The 12,441-nt window shown below is 53.7% G+C and overlaps 4 protein-coding genes across 4 annotated transcripts; 2 read left to right on the forward strand and 2 right to left on the reverse strand.

Annotated features, from left to right (window-relative positions):
• Nucleotides 1-3,053: 3,053 nt before the first annotated feature.
• Nucleotides 3,054-4,237, forward strand: C8A04DRAFT_32687 (uncharacterized protein; the record flags this gene model as incomplete). The annotated part of the gene is made up of 2 exons (XM_062782181.1): nt 3,054-3,692; nt 3,788-4,237. The coding sequence occupies 2 exons, from the start codon at nt 3,054-3,056 to the stop codon at nt 4,235-4,237; spliced, it is 1,089 nt and encodes a 362-aa protein (XP_062633161.1).
• A 451-nt stretch (nt 4,238-4,688) lies between these two features.
• On the reverse strand, nt 4,689-5,359 carry C8A04DRAFT_15521 (uncharacterized protein; the record flags this gene model as incomplete). Its single annotated transcript, XM_062778521.1, has 2 exons — nt 4,689-5,022; nt 5,103-5,359. The coding sequence occupies 2 exons, from the start codon at nt 5,357-5,359 to the stop codon at nt 4,689-4,691; spliced, it is 591 nt and encodes a 196-aa protein (XP_062633162.1).
• Nucleotides 5,360-6,043: 684 nt separating this feature from the next.
• On the reverse strand, nt 6,044-6,888 carry C8A04DRAFT_40429 (glycoside hydrolase; the record flags this gene model as incomplete). The annotated part of the gene is made up of 3 exons (XM_062784941.1): nt 6,044-6,130; nt 6,199-6,260; nt 6,321-6,888. The coding sequence occupies 3 exons, from the start codon at nt 6,886-6,888 to the stop codon at nt 6,044-6,046; spliced, it is 717 nt and encodes a 238-aa protein (XP_062633163.1).
• Nucleotides 6,889-8,968: 2,080 nt separating this feature from the next.
• On the forward strand, nt 8,969-10,156 carry C8A04DRAFT_32690 (uncharacterized protein; the record flags this gene model as incomplete). The annotated part of the gene is made up of 1 exon (XM_062782182.1): nt 8,969-10,156. One exon carries the CDS (start codon nt 8,969-8,971, stop codon nt 10,154-10,156), a length of 1,188 nt encoding a protein of 395 aa, XP_062633164.1.
• Nucleotides 10,157-12,441: the final 2,285 nt, after the last annotated feature.

Here is a 12,441-nt window from a genome sequence, read left to right on the forward strand (position 1 = left end):
AGAAGAAGGGGTGCGCGATGAGCTTTTAGACCCTGAGACAACCGAGGAAGACCGGGCGAGGATCGAGACTCATCTCAGGTAAATGCCTCGAGGAGAATCACGGTATCACCCCTGAGTAAGCAAAGGCATGATGTACTAACAAAACACCAACAGCAACCTGCAGCGCCAACGACGTTGGCTAGATTTTCTCGGGACAGTCGAGCCATCCACGTGAGTTTTTTTATTTGGAGATGAAGATTCAACTTTACTTCCTGGCCAGCCAAGACTCATCTAACCACCACTCTTCATTCACCCAGGTCCAGCACCACCAACCCCAACACTACCAACGCACCCCCATCAGGCCCCAGCCGCCCTTCAAAGAAAGGCAAAGACCGTGCCCCTTAGCCAGCTGCTCTATCTAGCCCCAATACATACATTCCATCATCACCCAGTCTCTCTTCACTAATTATCGGTCTAAGACCGGGGGGTCTTGCTGCTGCTGCTCCCACGCGGCAGCGGGACAGCCTCTCGCGCCGCGCCCGAGCGGCTGCTGTGGGACTTCGGGGGCGGCGCCGCGGCGGGGGGGAGCGCGTTAGAAGGGGGATGGTGAGAACGGCCCCCGCGCGGGTCCGGGCCCGGGGCAGACGGGCCGCCAAGGGACATCGCAGAGAAGGCAGCGGCGGGGTCAACGGGCTCCGCGACGCGGTCGGTGCGCTCGAGTTCGTACAGCGACCTCGAAGCCTCGCTGCCCACGCGGGTCTTGGGCTTGCAAAAATAAACTAGAGGGTTGATAAGTGTTAGTCTTTCTTTTCTTTCCTTCTTTTCTCTTTTTTTCCCCTGGCTTCCGCCTCCTTCTGTTCTTGGGTCTATGTATGGGCGGAGACCCCCCCCCCCCCCCTCCGGGCTTATGGATCTGGCTTGTTGAGTCGGGTTTGGGTGCGATAGGACAAGTTGCAAGTTTGTGCGACGTGGCAAAGAAAGGAAACTTATTACCTGGAGACTTTTTGTCCGGTCGAGCACTGCGGGCTCTGTGGATCATAGCAAGAACCTGATCGTGTTTGGACAACTGCGGCGGAACCCCCTTTTGAGCCGCCGGCGGCACCTGAGGGTTACCTCTGTGAGATCTGTGAGACGGCTGCGTCGGAGCTGGGGCTTGTGGGTGATACATGTTGAGAAGGGGGCGAGAGAGATATGGTTGTGAGTTGGATTTTAGATTTTGATGAAGGAGCAAAGCAGTGCGATGTGAAGTGTGTGAACTGATAGGATATGCCCAAAAGCCCTCGGGTGGCCAGTACTTTTATAGGACCATAGAGAAACCTTTCATACACCCGCTCGATGTGTAACCCAACCCCCGAAGCCGCGGCGGCGGTGCTTACTCTGGTCTCAGTTCAGGCCCTAAGTAAGCCTGATACCCCGTGGGTGGGGAGATCGGCGAGCGGCAAAGCGGCCTTGTCCTTAGTGAGAGACGGCAGTGGGCCGCTTTGCTGAGTTCGTGGTTTGAGACTACACGCGCTATCCCCAGATGTTGTCACCGCTGGCCGAATGCGTTAACCGCGACGGCGCAATAACTACAATTTTGCATCCCAACTATCCGTACCAAGGGGGCTCTACGACGGGACAAACAATTGAACCAGAGTAAGTGGATATTGGTGAGTGTCTTGCAGGAAATGGTACATAGGTACCTACCTAATTATGTGCGATCTCGAATTACTCCAGAAAATAACCTGCTTAACATTGCTTAGTACATGTCTAGTCAGTCGCTGATTGCGAGTAATTATAGCACAGGATAATTAACACAAAGTTAGAGCTTCATATCTAACCTAGGGCAATTACTAGGTCGTCACTCATACGCATGTTCGGACTCAAACCCGACCTGGGCGAATAGCGAGGCAACAAACGCACCACAAATCAAAACCGAGACAAGGGCGGGGAAAAAAATACAAGAAAGGCTGCGCGTATATCCCCACAAAGCATGCGACGTTGGAAAGGTTACCTGCTGCACAAGGCCGCAGGCACAAGGCCGCAGGCACAAGGCCGCGTTCCATTCATTTAGTTATTACCGACGCCTCGTGTTCCGGTTCTGTCAGGCGAGCCGACCCTAGCTCCGGCACGGCACTTACGCCGCAACGCAACCATCTCGAAAGTGGAGAAATAACCTGAAGCGGCAGGCGTATTTCCTTCGAATCCCCAACACTCCAGAAATCCGGCTGGCCTACACTTCCCACGAACCGCGGTGTTAGGACTCGGAGCTACCATCGCGGATACATGTTCCCCACTCAGCCATATGGCTATTAACAGCTCCAGCTGTTTCAACCCCAATAAGCTCCGGGTGGGCACACGGCCGCTGCCTTAGACCAACGCCCCTTGCCTTTTCCGCCTATGGATTCGCATATCCCGTCCGATGTCATCACCCTCATTGCGCCGCGGCCTTAAGTATCAACCTTACCTCATGGTACGAGTGAAACTTGAGATGCCAACACCTCATGATGCCTGCTCCCTACCTGGCTCTTTCGAAATCGCAGGTAGCCCCCGCTAGAGGCCCACGCTCGGCATGCCATTCCTAGCCGAGCGAGCCTAATGAATCGCCACTATGATACATATTTGGAAGCAGTAATGATCGTATACCCTTCCTAGTATCAGATAGAGGAGTAGCATGAACAGTTTCTGCACCGCCGCACGGCCGGTATCCTCTCCCTCACCTGGTTTGACCAGCTCTACAACCCTTCTGTCAGCACTACGGGATACGTCAGAGGCCGTTTTGTTTTTTGGCGATTGACGGCGGGCCGTTTCACAGGGGCACAATTTTGGGACCGGACGACTGGGTACCATTAGGGCAGGGACAGAGGATAGGAGTCTCTCCAAACACCCTTTCCCCACGGGCCTAAATGTTATAAAGGCGGGCTATTCCTGTTCCTTCTCTATCGCCAACTTTCCTATCCAGTATCTCATCTCATTTCAATATCCCATCAACTCACATCACTCCACCCTTCTCCTGTCTGACCTGATCGGCTCACATTCCACTAAACATCATAATTTAATTCCTGCAAAAAGACCAACCACTCAACACCTTCACCATGGCCGCTCCCCGTCGGTCTACCACTCAACCCTCTTCCCGCCATGCTAATGCTCCCAAGCCGCCCCCTGCCGCTGCTCCCAAGCCGCCCCCTGCTGCTTCCGGCCCCCCCGGGCCCTCCGCACCCCCCCAGGCTCCTCCCCCGCCCTCCCGTGAGGCCGTTAAGGTCTGGCAAGGCATCTTCAATGGCGGACCGTACACCGCGCTTAAGATGGTGCAGTACATCGTTCAAGCCAGCGGGAATAGCACCGCCAAGTTTGTGGCAGAGCCTGTGAACACCACGAAGGGGGTGACCAACCGAGTCATCGCGACCCGCAACATCAGGGACATGGCCCCGGTTTGGGCGTACAATACTGGCCGGTGCACGTCGTTCGCCATCAAGGCGGCCTACGAGCTGGGGCGATACGCGGACCGGGACGGGAAACCCATTTACAACTTTGCCATCTACGATTTGGAAGGCCACCGTATCGCGCGCTGCTTACAAACGGCGACGGTCATCGACTCCAGCTCGACCATCTCCGGCGGCGCGTTCGTGCTGCCCGAGGGCCACTGGCAAAGTTTTGAGGAGACCGCAGCAAGGTGGAAGTTTAAGAGTTCCGAATCAAGTTTTGAGCGTGACGGCAATGTCTCTGGCAAAGTGGTATGTTGAATATTCTTTCCGATAAAATCCCAATCCATCGTACAGTACCTACGTACATACATCCAGAGAAGCATGACTAACCCTAGACCCGCTAGGCCCGTTCTTCGGGGGCCCTCTCCCACGAGGAGGCCATGATCATGTGCCTGAATGGCGTGGAATCCTCCATAAAGTACAGCATCCCGACGCTGTTCCGGTCGGTCCCGTTGAACGGCACGGCCCAGTACCACGGCTTGATCACCTGGATACCGCACAAGCGTTGCATCGACTTGGTGCCCGACATGAAGTACAAGAAGAGGAAGTTCGTCATCCAGTGGGCTAAGCCCGACCACAAGGGTAGGGTTGACGAAAACAACCTCGGCAACGAGAATGACCTGGCCATTTGCGTCACCACAATGGAGGACTTCGTCAAGGTCCATGGTGGGCCGTATGGCGAGGCTCAGTGGGCCGCGGACGGTATCAACGTTTTCAGCGGTGAGATGTTCGCTGCGGCTGTTGAGTTGTGGGGTTTCCCGAAGCTGAATAACTTCCTCAACGCCCCCGCTTAGAGTGGTGCGCTGCATTAGGAGTTGACGGTATTTCCATGGCTGTGGGAACAAAATACGAGGAGTATTACGGACTAGGCATCGTGTATTCAGCACAAGGGCTAAGGGGAGGAGGGTGGTTCTTGAAACTGCAGTGGTGGTCCTCGGGTGGTGGCCACCAGACAGTCTATTGCAGGCAATGGGCATTGGCTTAGATCGCAAGGAGTTGTAGAATAAAGGAACTATGCTGCGAATCCAACTTCTCGAAAGGGTGCTGAAATTATGCCTCCAGGTTCCCACCTCAAACCCAAATATGTATTCCAGCATAGCGCATATTATAGGCTAGGTGGTAAGGAACTCCGAACGTAAGTACTGTAATCATGTACCGTACCTGGTACTCGCTGTTTATTCATATCACCAAGTAGGTAGGTAATGATTAGATCGCATTAGTTACTATACGCATCTCTACAGAGCCTCACACGCATGGCCCCTCATACAAAACCCTATGCACCGGTACCCGATCACCCTCAAACGGTATCTGCATCAACACCGTCGGCGCCCCACTAGGGAACTCGGTGAAATGGCCCCGGATATTGCTGGTCGCCTTTAAATCCGCCGCAATCAGAACCGACGACTGCATCGTCCCCGGCATCACATACGCCACCTGCGTCTTCGGCTGTGTTCTCACCCTCTCGGCAACAGCGTGCCCCTGCGTCAGTTCATCGGCAACACATACGGGTATATCGAGGGTCGTAGAGACGGGTGCGGGGGCTGTGATGCGGATGAGGCCGTTTAGGATGATGGATAGCCTGGTTGGAGTGATTAACTCGTTAGGTCACGAAGCAATCCTAGATTCTGACTAGGTAGGCGGGCGTTTGTTTCATCATACTGGACCTGAGGAGCCCAGGCTTCGCCAGGCGTGGTGCGCGGCTCAATGCGAGACCAAGTAGCCGTGGTTGTGTTTCCGATGGCGTAGTTGATCGCCGACAGGTAAGCGACAGGAATGGTGTCGAGTTGCCAGCACTCAAGCACTGAGTACCCGTTGCGGGAGGAGATGGCCGTGATGTTGAGCGTTGCGGCCGCAACAGGATCCGCTGATACGGCAGCGGCTGGGAGGATAAAGAACAGGGTATGGAGCAGCTTCATTGTCGGGTTCGTCTGATGACTTGGCATACGCGTGGCAGGTTGAGGAACAAAGACAAGACCTTTGTTATTTGACTGTTTCCCGGTCATCGGACCTGGGGCATTTTTTTTTCTTCATGTTTCGGAGCTCCGGTGATTATCAATCCCATCTGCTGTGAGTTGTTTGGTGGGTTGCTTGTGCAACATGTAATAACCCGGGGGCAAGGGTCAGTTGCACTTTCCATCAAGAACACTTTCTGCCCTGACAGGTAAAAGACACTGTTCTTGTCGGAGTCAAGATCAGGTGTCTTTTATTTTCTACCCACCTAGGCGTTTAGTCTCAGAACACCACCTAGACACCAACATCGGAAACATCTCTACCTTGAGGTGACTTTCAAAAGCCCGTGCTTACAACGTAGGGGGAACTCAAACGCTAAACTTGTTGCTGTTCTCTTCCATTACTTCCAACCCGGTCTACGATTTGTAGGGAAAACGCTGTGGTATCACTCAATCGTCAAGGTCACGGTAAGACGACTTCGTATGTTGGTCTTGCATGTACTTTTTATTTCTCTATGTTAGAGTCACTTATAAAAGCATTTGCCAACCCAAGTACTTGATCCCGAGGTAGTTACCTCCGGCTACAAATGCTTGTCTCTCCTTCTAATCATGATTCATACGTCACCCATCGTCCGTAGGTACATACCGCGCTTAGCAGGTGAAGACGCTGGGCCCGGGAATCTGGTAGTCGGTGACGGGTGGCCAGTAAATGCTGAGCTTGACTCCGGGGTCGGTACCCTGTTGCATCTAGGTGTTAGCTAATTCATTCTCACAATAGAAAGGCTGATCTCACGGATGAAACATACCTTGTACGCTCCAGGGAAGCTGACGGTGTTGGAAGGGGTCTTGCTGCCAGTGCCTCCAACGACTATTTCGCCGAACGTCAGCTAAATCTATCTCTCATGCAATGGATACCTCGACGACATACCATTGATCTGGGCACACTCCATGTAGAACTGCGCGCCTGGGTAGTTGGACGCGCCGTGCAGGGCAATCATCTCAGCACGCAGCAGGTACTGGCCCGGCGCAATGCACTGCGGGATACGGATGGTATGCCGTCCCTGGCCGTTAATGACCTTCTCAGTACCCCAAACCCCATTGTTCAACCCATCCTCCTGGATCTTGAACCACCCCCCACCGACGCCCGAATCACTGGTCGCGTCGCTGACCTTCTTCAGGTACGCCAGCGTGGGGCCTTTGTGGCTGCTGTCCATGACGTCGTTGGGGGCCGAGCCCGTGGTGCTGAGCATGTAACGCCAGATGGCGGTGACGTCCTGGCCGGCCTGGACGGTGATGACTTTGGAGGTGCCCGTGGTCGGGTTGGGCGCGCCGTTGCAGGCGACCGAGTTGGAGGTGACGTCTTCAATCGGCCCGTTGTAGGAGGGCACGCGCACGCCCTGGCCGATGCCCTGGTTGACACCACCGACTTCGAGGGAGGAGAAGATGGTGTGGGCCGTGGCCGTGCTGGCTAGGAGGAGGGGGGCAAGGACCTTCATCGTGAATGCTGCGTTGAAGTACAGGAAGGATTGAAGTCTAGACGGCTACTCTGGAAAAGGAACAGAGAGACTGGTAGAAGAAGCAAGGTGAATATATAAGAATTGCTCCGTCACGTTTCTCTGCCCAACACTCCCCTCTCCCTTGTTCCGTGGGTAGCCAGACCTCAAGCCCTCTTTCGGCTTCCCTTCCGTCTCGGCACGTAGTGTTCTCAAAGAAGGTCAACGCTAACAAGTAAGAATCACGACCAGTCCTTCTTGGCCGTCCATAATTCATGCCTCACCACCACACTAATACAACATCTCGGCGAACCATTCCGAGTCGGTCCAACCACTGCCGGCCCGAAGGAGCCTTCGACGACCGGGCGGAGGATCAAGGTCCGAGTTGTGCACGCCGGTACTCCCGGTCGCAATGCCGGAGGCCCTGAGCCAAGATCCTGGGTTTTCTTCTGCTGTTGGTCGCGTGGCCCTGAGAGTGGTTCGTTTCACGCGAGCCCGGGATTCAGGGGACTCGAAAACGTCGTCGCCCCGGTTTCTGGAACCGACGCTCCACACATCCTTCTGGTGAGAGGGCGCCCCAAGCTCACCAAGACGGAGAGGAGAGCTCCGTGTGGTTGATGGTGAGTCCCGACCGGGTTGGTGGTTCGTGGCCAAGAGGAGCGATGACACCAATAAACGCTGGGCTGCAGGTCTCGGCACTTGGCGGGTCTGTATTTGGCTAAGCATCAAGTATCGTTGTGGCCTTCAAGGGAGTTGACAAGACGGAGAAACTCTGTCAATAATTAATAATAGTGTACGCCGAGATGCACAGTTGAAGCAATCCAACTTTTGTTCTCTCATTTCCAGAAGGAAGAAACAGTTCTGTTTCGAATCGTTGGTTTCTTAGCGAGGTGGATACAAGTTTCAGGGAGTACCATGTATAAGGTTGTTATTTCGATCCTTCGGCGGCGAGGTTGGTTCTCATTATTATGATTTCTGGCATAGTTAACAGCAAACCCTAAGAATTTACTTCTCCCACTCTAATGGACAAAGGTGCTGAGTTACAGCTTCACCATTTCCCTCCCTCCCCATGCCCCAAACTCATCATCAATCTCCTCAAGCAACGACTTGATCCCTTCGCTCACAGCCTCCCCCTTTCCGGAGTAAACCTGTGGTTCACTCTCCATATTCGTCGCCCACCTCCACACCTCTGCCGCTCTCTCCCCCCGAAAGATCTCCATTGCAGGCTGAAGCTCTACAAGAACAGTCAAATCCTTGTTGTCTTGAATCTTCTTCTATTCGTGGTGTGCCGTCCCGGTAAGAAGGCGTAAATAACGTAAGTCGCAAAGGAAAGCGCAAAAGTGAACAACGTGTTCGTGCCGGATGGATGGAAGGCTGTGCTGTGTGTAGTCGAAGGAGTAATCGCAGAGGATCGTCTTGGTCGGAAAGGTCTTGGTGGTGGAATCACTCCATTCCGATTTGCAGTGGGAGCAGGTGAATCTCGTGGGGCTTTGGTGGCACATCTTGTCAATACCGGGAGGGGTATCGAGGACGAGACTCACACTGCGTGGAGTAGAGTTCGACTGAGTGTTCCTGGTGAAAGTTCGTTTGGTTCTGTCGGTACTCGTCCTGCACTTGTGTCACATTCGATGCGGAACCTCGTGGGCTTATATAGAAGTCAAAGTTATATAATTCCCTCTGAATTGTACATAGACGTTGGTGCATTCCATTCGAATACTTTCCAGAACAATCAACGACAACACCCCACTAACGCCCCAACTCAACCTACGTTCTACCACCAAACCTCTTTCCCAACCCATTTGATTCCATTTTCCACTATCGGTAATTCTCTAGTGACTCTATCCTACTGGCGACAAAGAGTGGGCAATGAAACGGCCCGGGTGGTAACATGAGTTGGGGGGATGACAACTTTCTTTGACCACCACAAGAAAGCGTACAGGACCCGTAGGCACCTAAGGTGCAACACTCAGGTGCGTTGTGGTCTCTTTGGCGCAAGTAGAGCGGAGAGTTATATAGCTAACGGCCAATTTGCGCTTGACGATCAGTTTGCTTGTTCTTCACCTTACCGAGCGAATTACCAGCGATGAACTCGCTCACCGGAAGTTCGCCAAGGTATCTCAGTTCGACTGGTGCCCTCGCCACCTGCGACGGTTGTCGCGAGGGTGGTCAGGGGCTGTACAACCCCCTTACTGCTACTCTCATAAGCCCTGGCATTATTCCAGGACACTCGCTTGAAACCGCACATCTTCTCCCCAGATCCGACCTAAAAATGGATGATATTCTCCAGAAGCTAGCATCCATCCAAGAACAGGTACTTGAGCTTCAAAGGGCCATGAAACATGGAAACATGGACACCCAATTCAAGGTTCCCAATATGCTCGGGAAGGGCCCCGGTACCGACAATCCCACAAAGATTGGGGAGAATGTAGCACGACCTCAATGCTTGGGTGTGGTTGAGTCCCAAAACCAGGGATGCTCCATAGGCGACCCTTGGATGGGCTTCCCGCAGTCGCAGGCGTCGCCTAAACTGGATAGCCGCCCCCAACCGAGACCGGAGCCCGCCCCGGCCAACCTAGAAGAGACCTATGCCAGGTTCTTCGGCCTTCCAGTCGAGGATATGGGGCCGTTTGAATCAGAGTTCCTGGCGGGATCAGGTCCAGTGTCCCCGTCAAACGGCGAGGGAGGACAGGCTCCCTATCACGTCTCCATTGACTCCGTGAGTGCAGCATACCCGCCAGACCGTTCTAATCCGGCTTGTATGAGCGATAAAGATCCTTCAACGACCAAGAAAACAGCCGTTCAAGCGAACGACGGCACAGTGGTGCCGGCTCTCCCCAGACCCAGCCCGAGACCGGTTGGACACCACCTCCCTATCCCGGTCATCGATCTCACCGATCACCCCTCAAACCTCAACACGACCTACTGTGATTCCCGTTCCCAAGATCTGAACATCCCAGTTCCAGGGGTTGAACCGCAGCGTACCGCGGTTCAACTGGAGTCTCCAAGTATCGTTTTCAAGGGGCTGGACATGGCCGACGAGGTTGCGGGAACAACAGGGTTGAATCCAACCAAGGGCCAAGACACCGCGGGAGAAAGGAACCTCACCAACTGGTACCAATATAACCCCGCTGTTGGAGCTCCATGCTCCGTCCCCAGCAGCCTGTCGGTACAGGCGGGTAGTTTTGATTCCATCGCCCCCACTACCGGCCTGGGAGGGCCCGACTCGCTCTGCCTGGGCTCACATATGGCCTCGGTGCACACAAAGCGATAGACCCATCTTCCAGGGCACCAACAACAACAAGCATGACACCAGACATCAAGCCACGCCGGCTTTCCAAGCGCTGGGTGGTTGCAACAGTCTAGGCAGGCGCCGCAAGAACTCTCATATCCCGCGCAGCAGTGAGTCTGGCCACAGAGTTTGGGACAACAATAAATGTCATGGGTGTCGGGTCAGGAAGCATCAGTGGCGTAGGCACAAGCAGGCTCCATTTATATCTATCCAAGCCGCCACCGCCTACGTTCAAGGCATTGTGTGATTTGGGGATTCTCAAGGTCGATATTCTTGGCGTTTAGCATAGATCCAGGACGAACGCGTTTCGGCCATGCCAAGCAAAGAGTTACAAACGAGTAGGGTGGCACCGAGATAATGGGATTTGGAAAGTTACACGCCAGAGGTTGGGGTCTTATAGTATGTTAGGCGGATTGGAAAGTATCTCACCATTTCGTACTTCGATGTTTATCAAACAGATTGGATAGCTTATAGTTCAATAATTAGGTAGACATCAATTAGGAAGTCGACCAATGAACACCGTTACTTCCGTGATTCCTCGTCGTGGGTGCAAGAGTACACCTGCTTTCCAGCGAGTAATTGATTCACAAGATAATAGCCAATTAATCCAAAACAACTTTTTGTCACTTATCTTGTGACGACCCTAAGGTAGTTAAGACACACTTCCAAGAGGCTAGGGTAAGCACCAGTCCCGCATACTCGACTTAGTCACTGAACCTTGACGTGTCCCGCAACGCAGCATGAAGGGCGAGAGTCATATTATGTCCCCTAACCTCTGATTCTTTCTCAAACTACAACTTGGTGATATCGAGACCTTACCACGCCCTACGGCGAGTTCAACGTCGTTACTAGATGCAATCATTACTTTTCCCGAGAGCACTGGCGTCGGTATCGAGATGGCTCAAGATCGGTATTGCAAGTCTTAAATCTCGCAACTTGATGCTCCCGTCGCACCACTGAACTAGCAGTTCCCAGGTATTATTCCCGACTTGTTCATCGGCGCCTGGCACCCGCTATCGTGAGACTATGGTACAATCCCGAAGAAGGCCAGTTCGTTCACCCATTTTTAATAATTACAGAGTGTCCGCGGGCGGTAATAGGTCGGACACTGATGCTAAAGAACAGGGGCCATGTATTTAGCTCTCGCGCTGGCGAACGCGAAGGGGGCCAGTCTGGTAACTAATATAATTTGTTGTTCACGGGTATCAGACTTCTCTCTTGAGACCTATAGGACATGAAGCTCCTTCAACTTGTTGGCGACCTCAGAACTGATGGTGTTATGGATCGCGGATTCGCCCAGTCCGGCTCTCCACACAGGTGTATGCGCTAAAGAGGTAATTAGGTTGTTGAATCAAAGTCCCAAAACCCCCAACCTCTCCTCGCTTAAGTTTGCTCTTTTGCGTGGTTGCGAGAAATCCGACTGTGACTTTACGAAATCCGCTTCCTCACCCCACGCCAATGACTTCGCGTAGAGTTTGTGTCCCGGGATAATCGATAATTAATTCTCTTGTCTCTTGTCTTTTTTTTAGTTTTCTGCAACGGAGCGGCGCCGCGGCGGACGAGCACAGAGATGGACACCGAGGCCAATGTTGCACTGCACGACCAAGCGCTGGCAGCTCCGCACCCTCAAAACCTGACAGGAACCAGCCAAGTGCACAACGTGACTTCTGTCAACGCACGATGTTGGACAGCAAACGGCCAAAGACCCGATTCCCAGTTGGGAAGGCGGCCATGGTCAGGGGCAGCCAGTGCTATCTCCGGCAGCGGGAAGCATGATGATTCGCTCAAAGCTGCCTGGTGCTACCCTCGGCAGAGTGCCGATCTGCGGGAGCCCCACGCGGGAGATGGGCGGATTTCGGCCCAATCAGTGCCGGAGAAGGTACTCGTGCTGGCAAGAACACCCTTGGTTGAAACAACCCCAGACCGAAGGCAGGCGCGAAGCAGCCTCCATCAGTCAGTCCATGTGCGGCTGCTCGAGGTCACAAACAGGGGTCTCGATGGGGGTTTCGGTGAGATTGGAGGGCTAGCGGCTTGGGAGGGATTGGGTTGCGTCTGCTATCTTTGACATTGAAAAGCGTCCCACGACCTGTGTAAGCCCGATGCGCCGAAAGACGCCGACAGCGCGGTGTGGTTCCATCGGGGGTGTACAGAGGGGAACAGATCGGCAACAGCCAAGCGGGGGGGCATCAAACCTTCCCTTCTGAGAAGTTCTCCCGCGACTTCCCACCGATCGAAACACACTGACAACATATAAGTGAGTGGTCACT

The sequence above is a fragment of the Dichotomopilus funicola genome, assembly GCF_033296635.1.
Source record: "Dichotomopilus funicola strain CBS 141.50 unplaced genomic scaffold C8A04scaffold_96, whole genome shotgun sequence".
Taxonomy (NCBI): Eukaryota; Fungi; Ascomycota; class Sordariomycetes; order Sordariales; family Chaetomiaceae; genus Dichotomopilus; species Dichotomopilus funicola.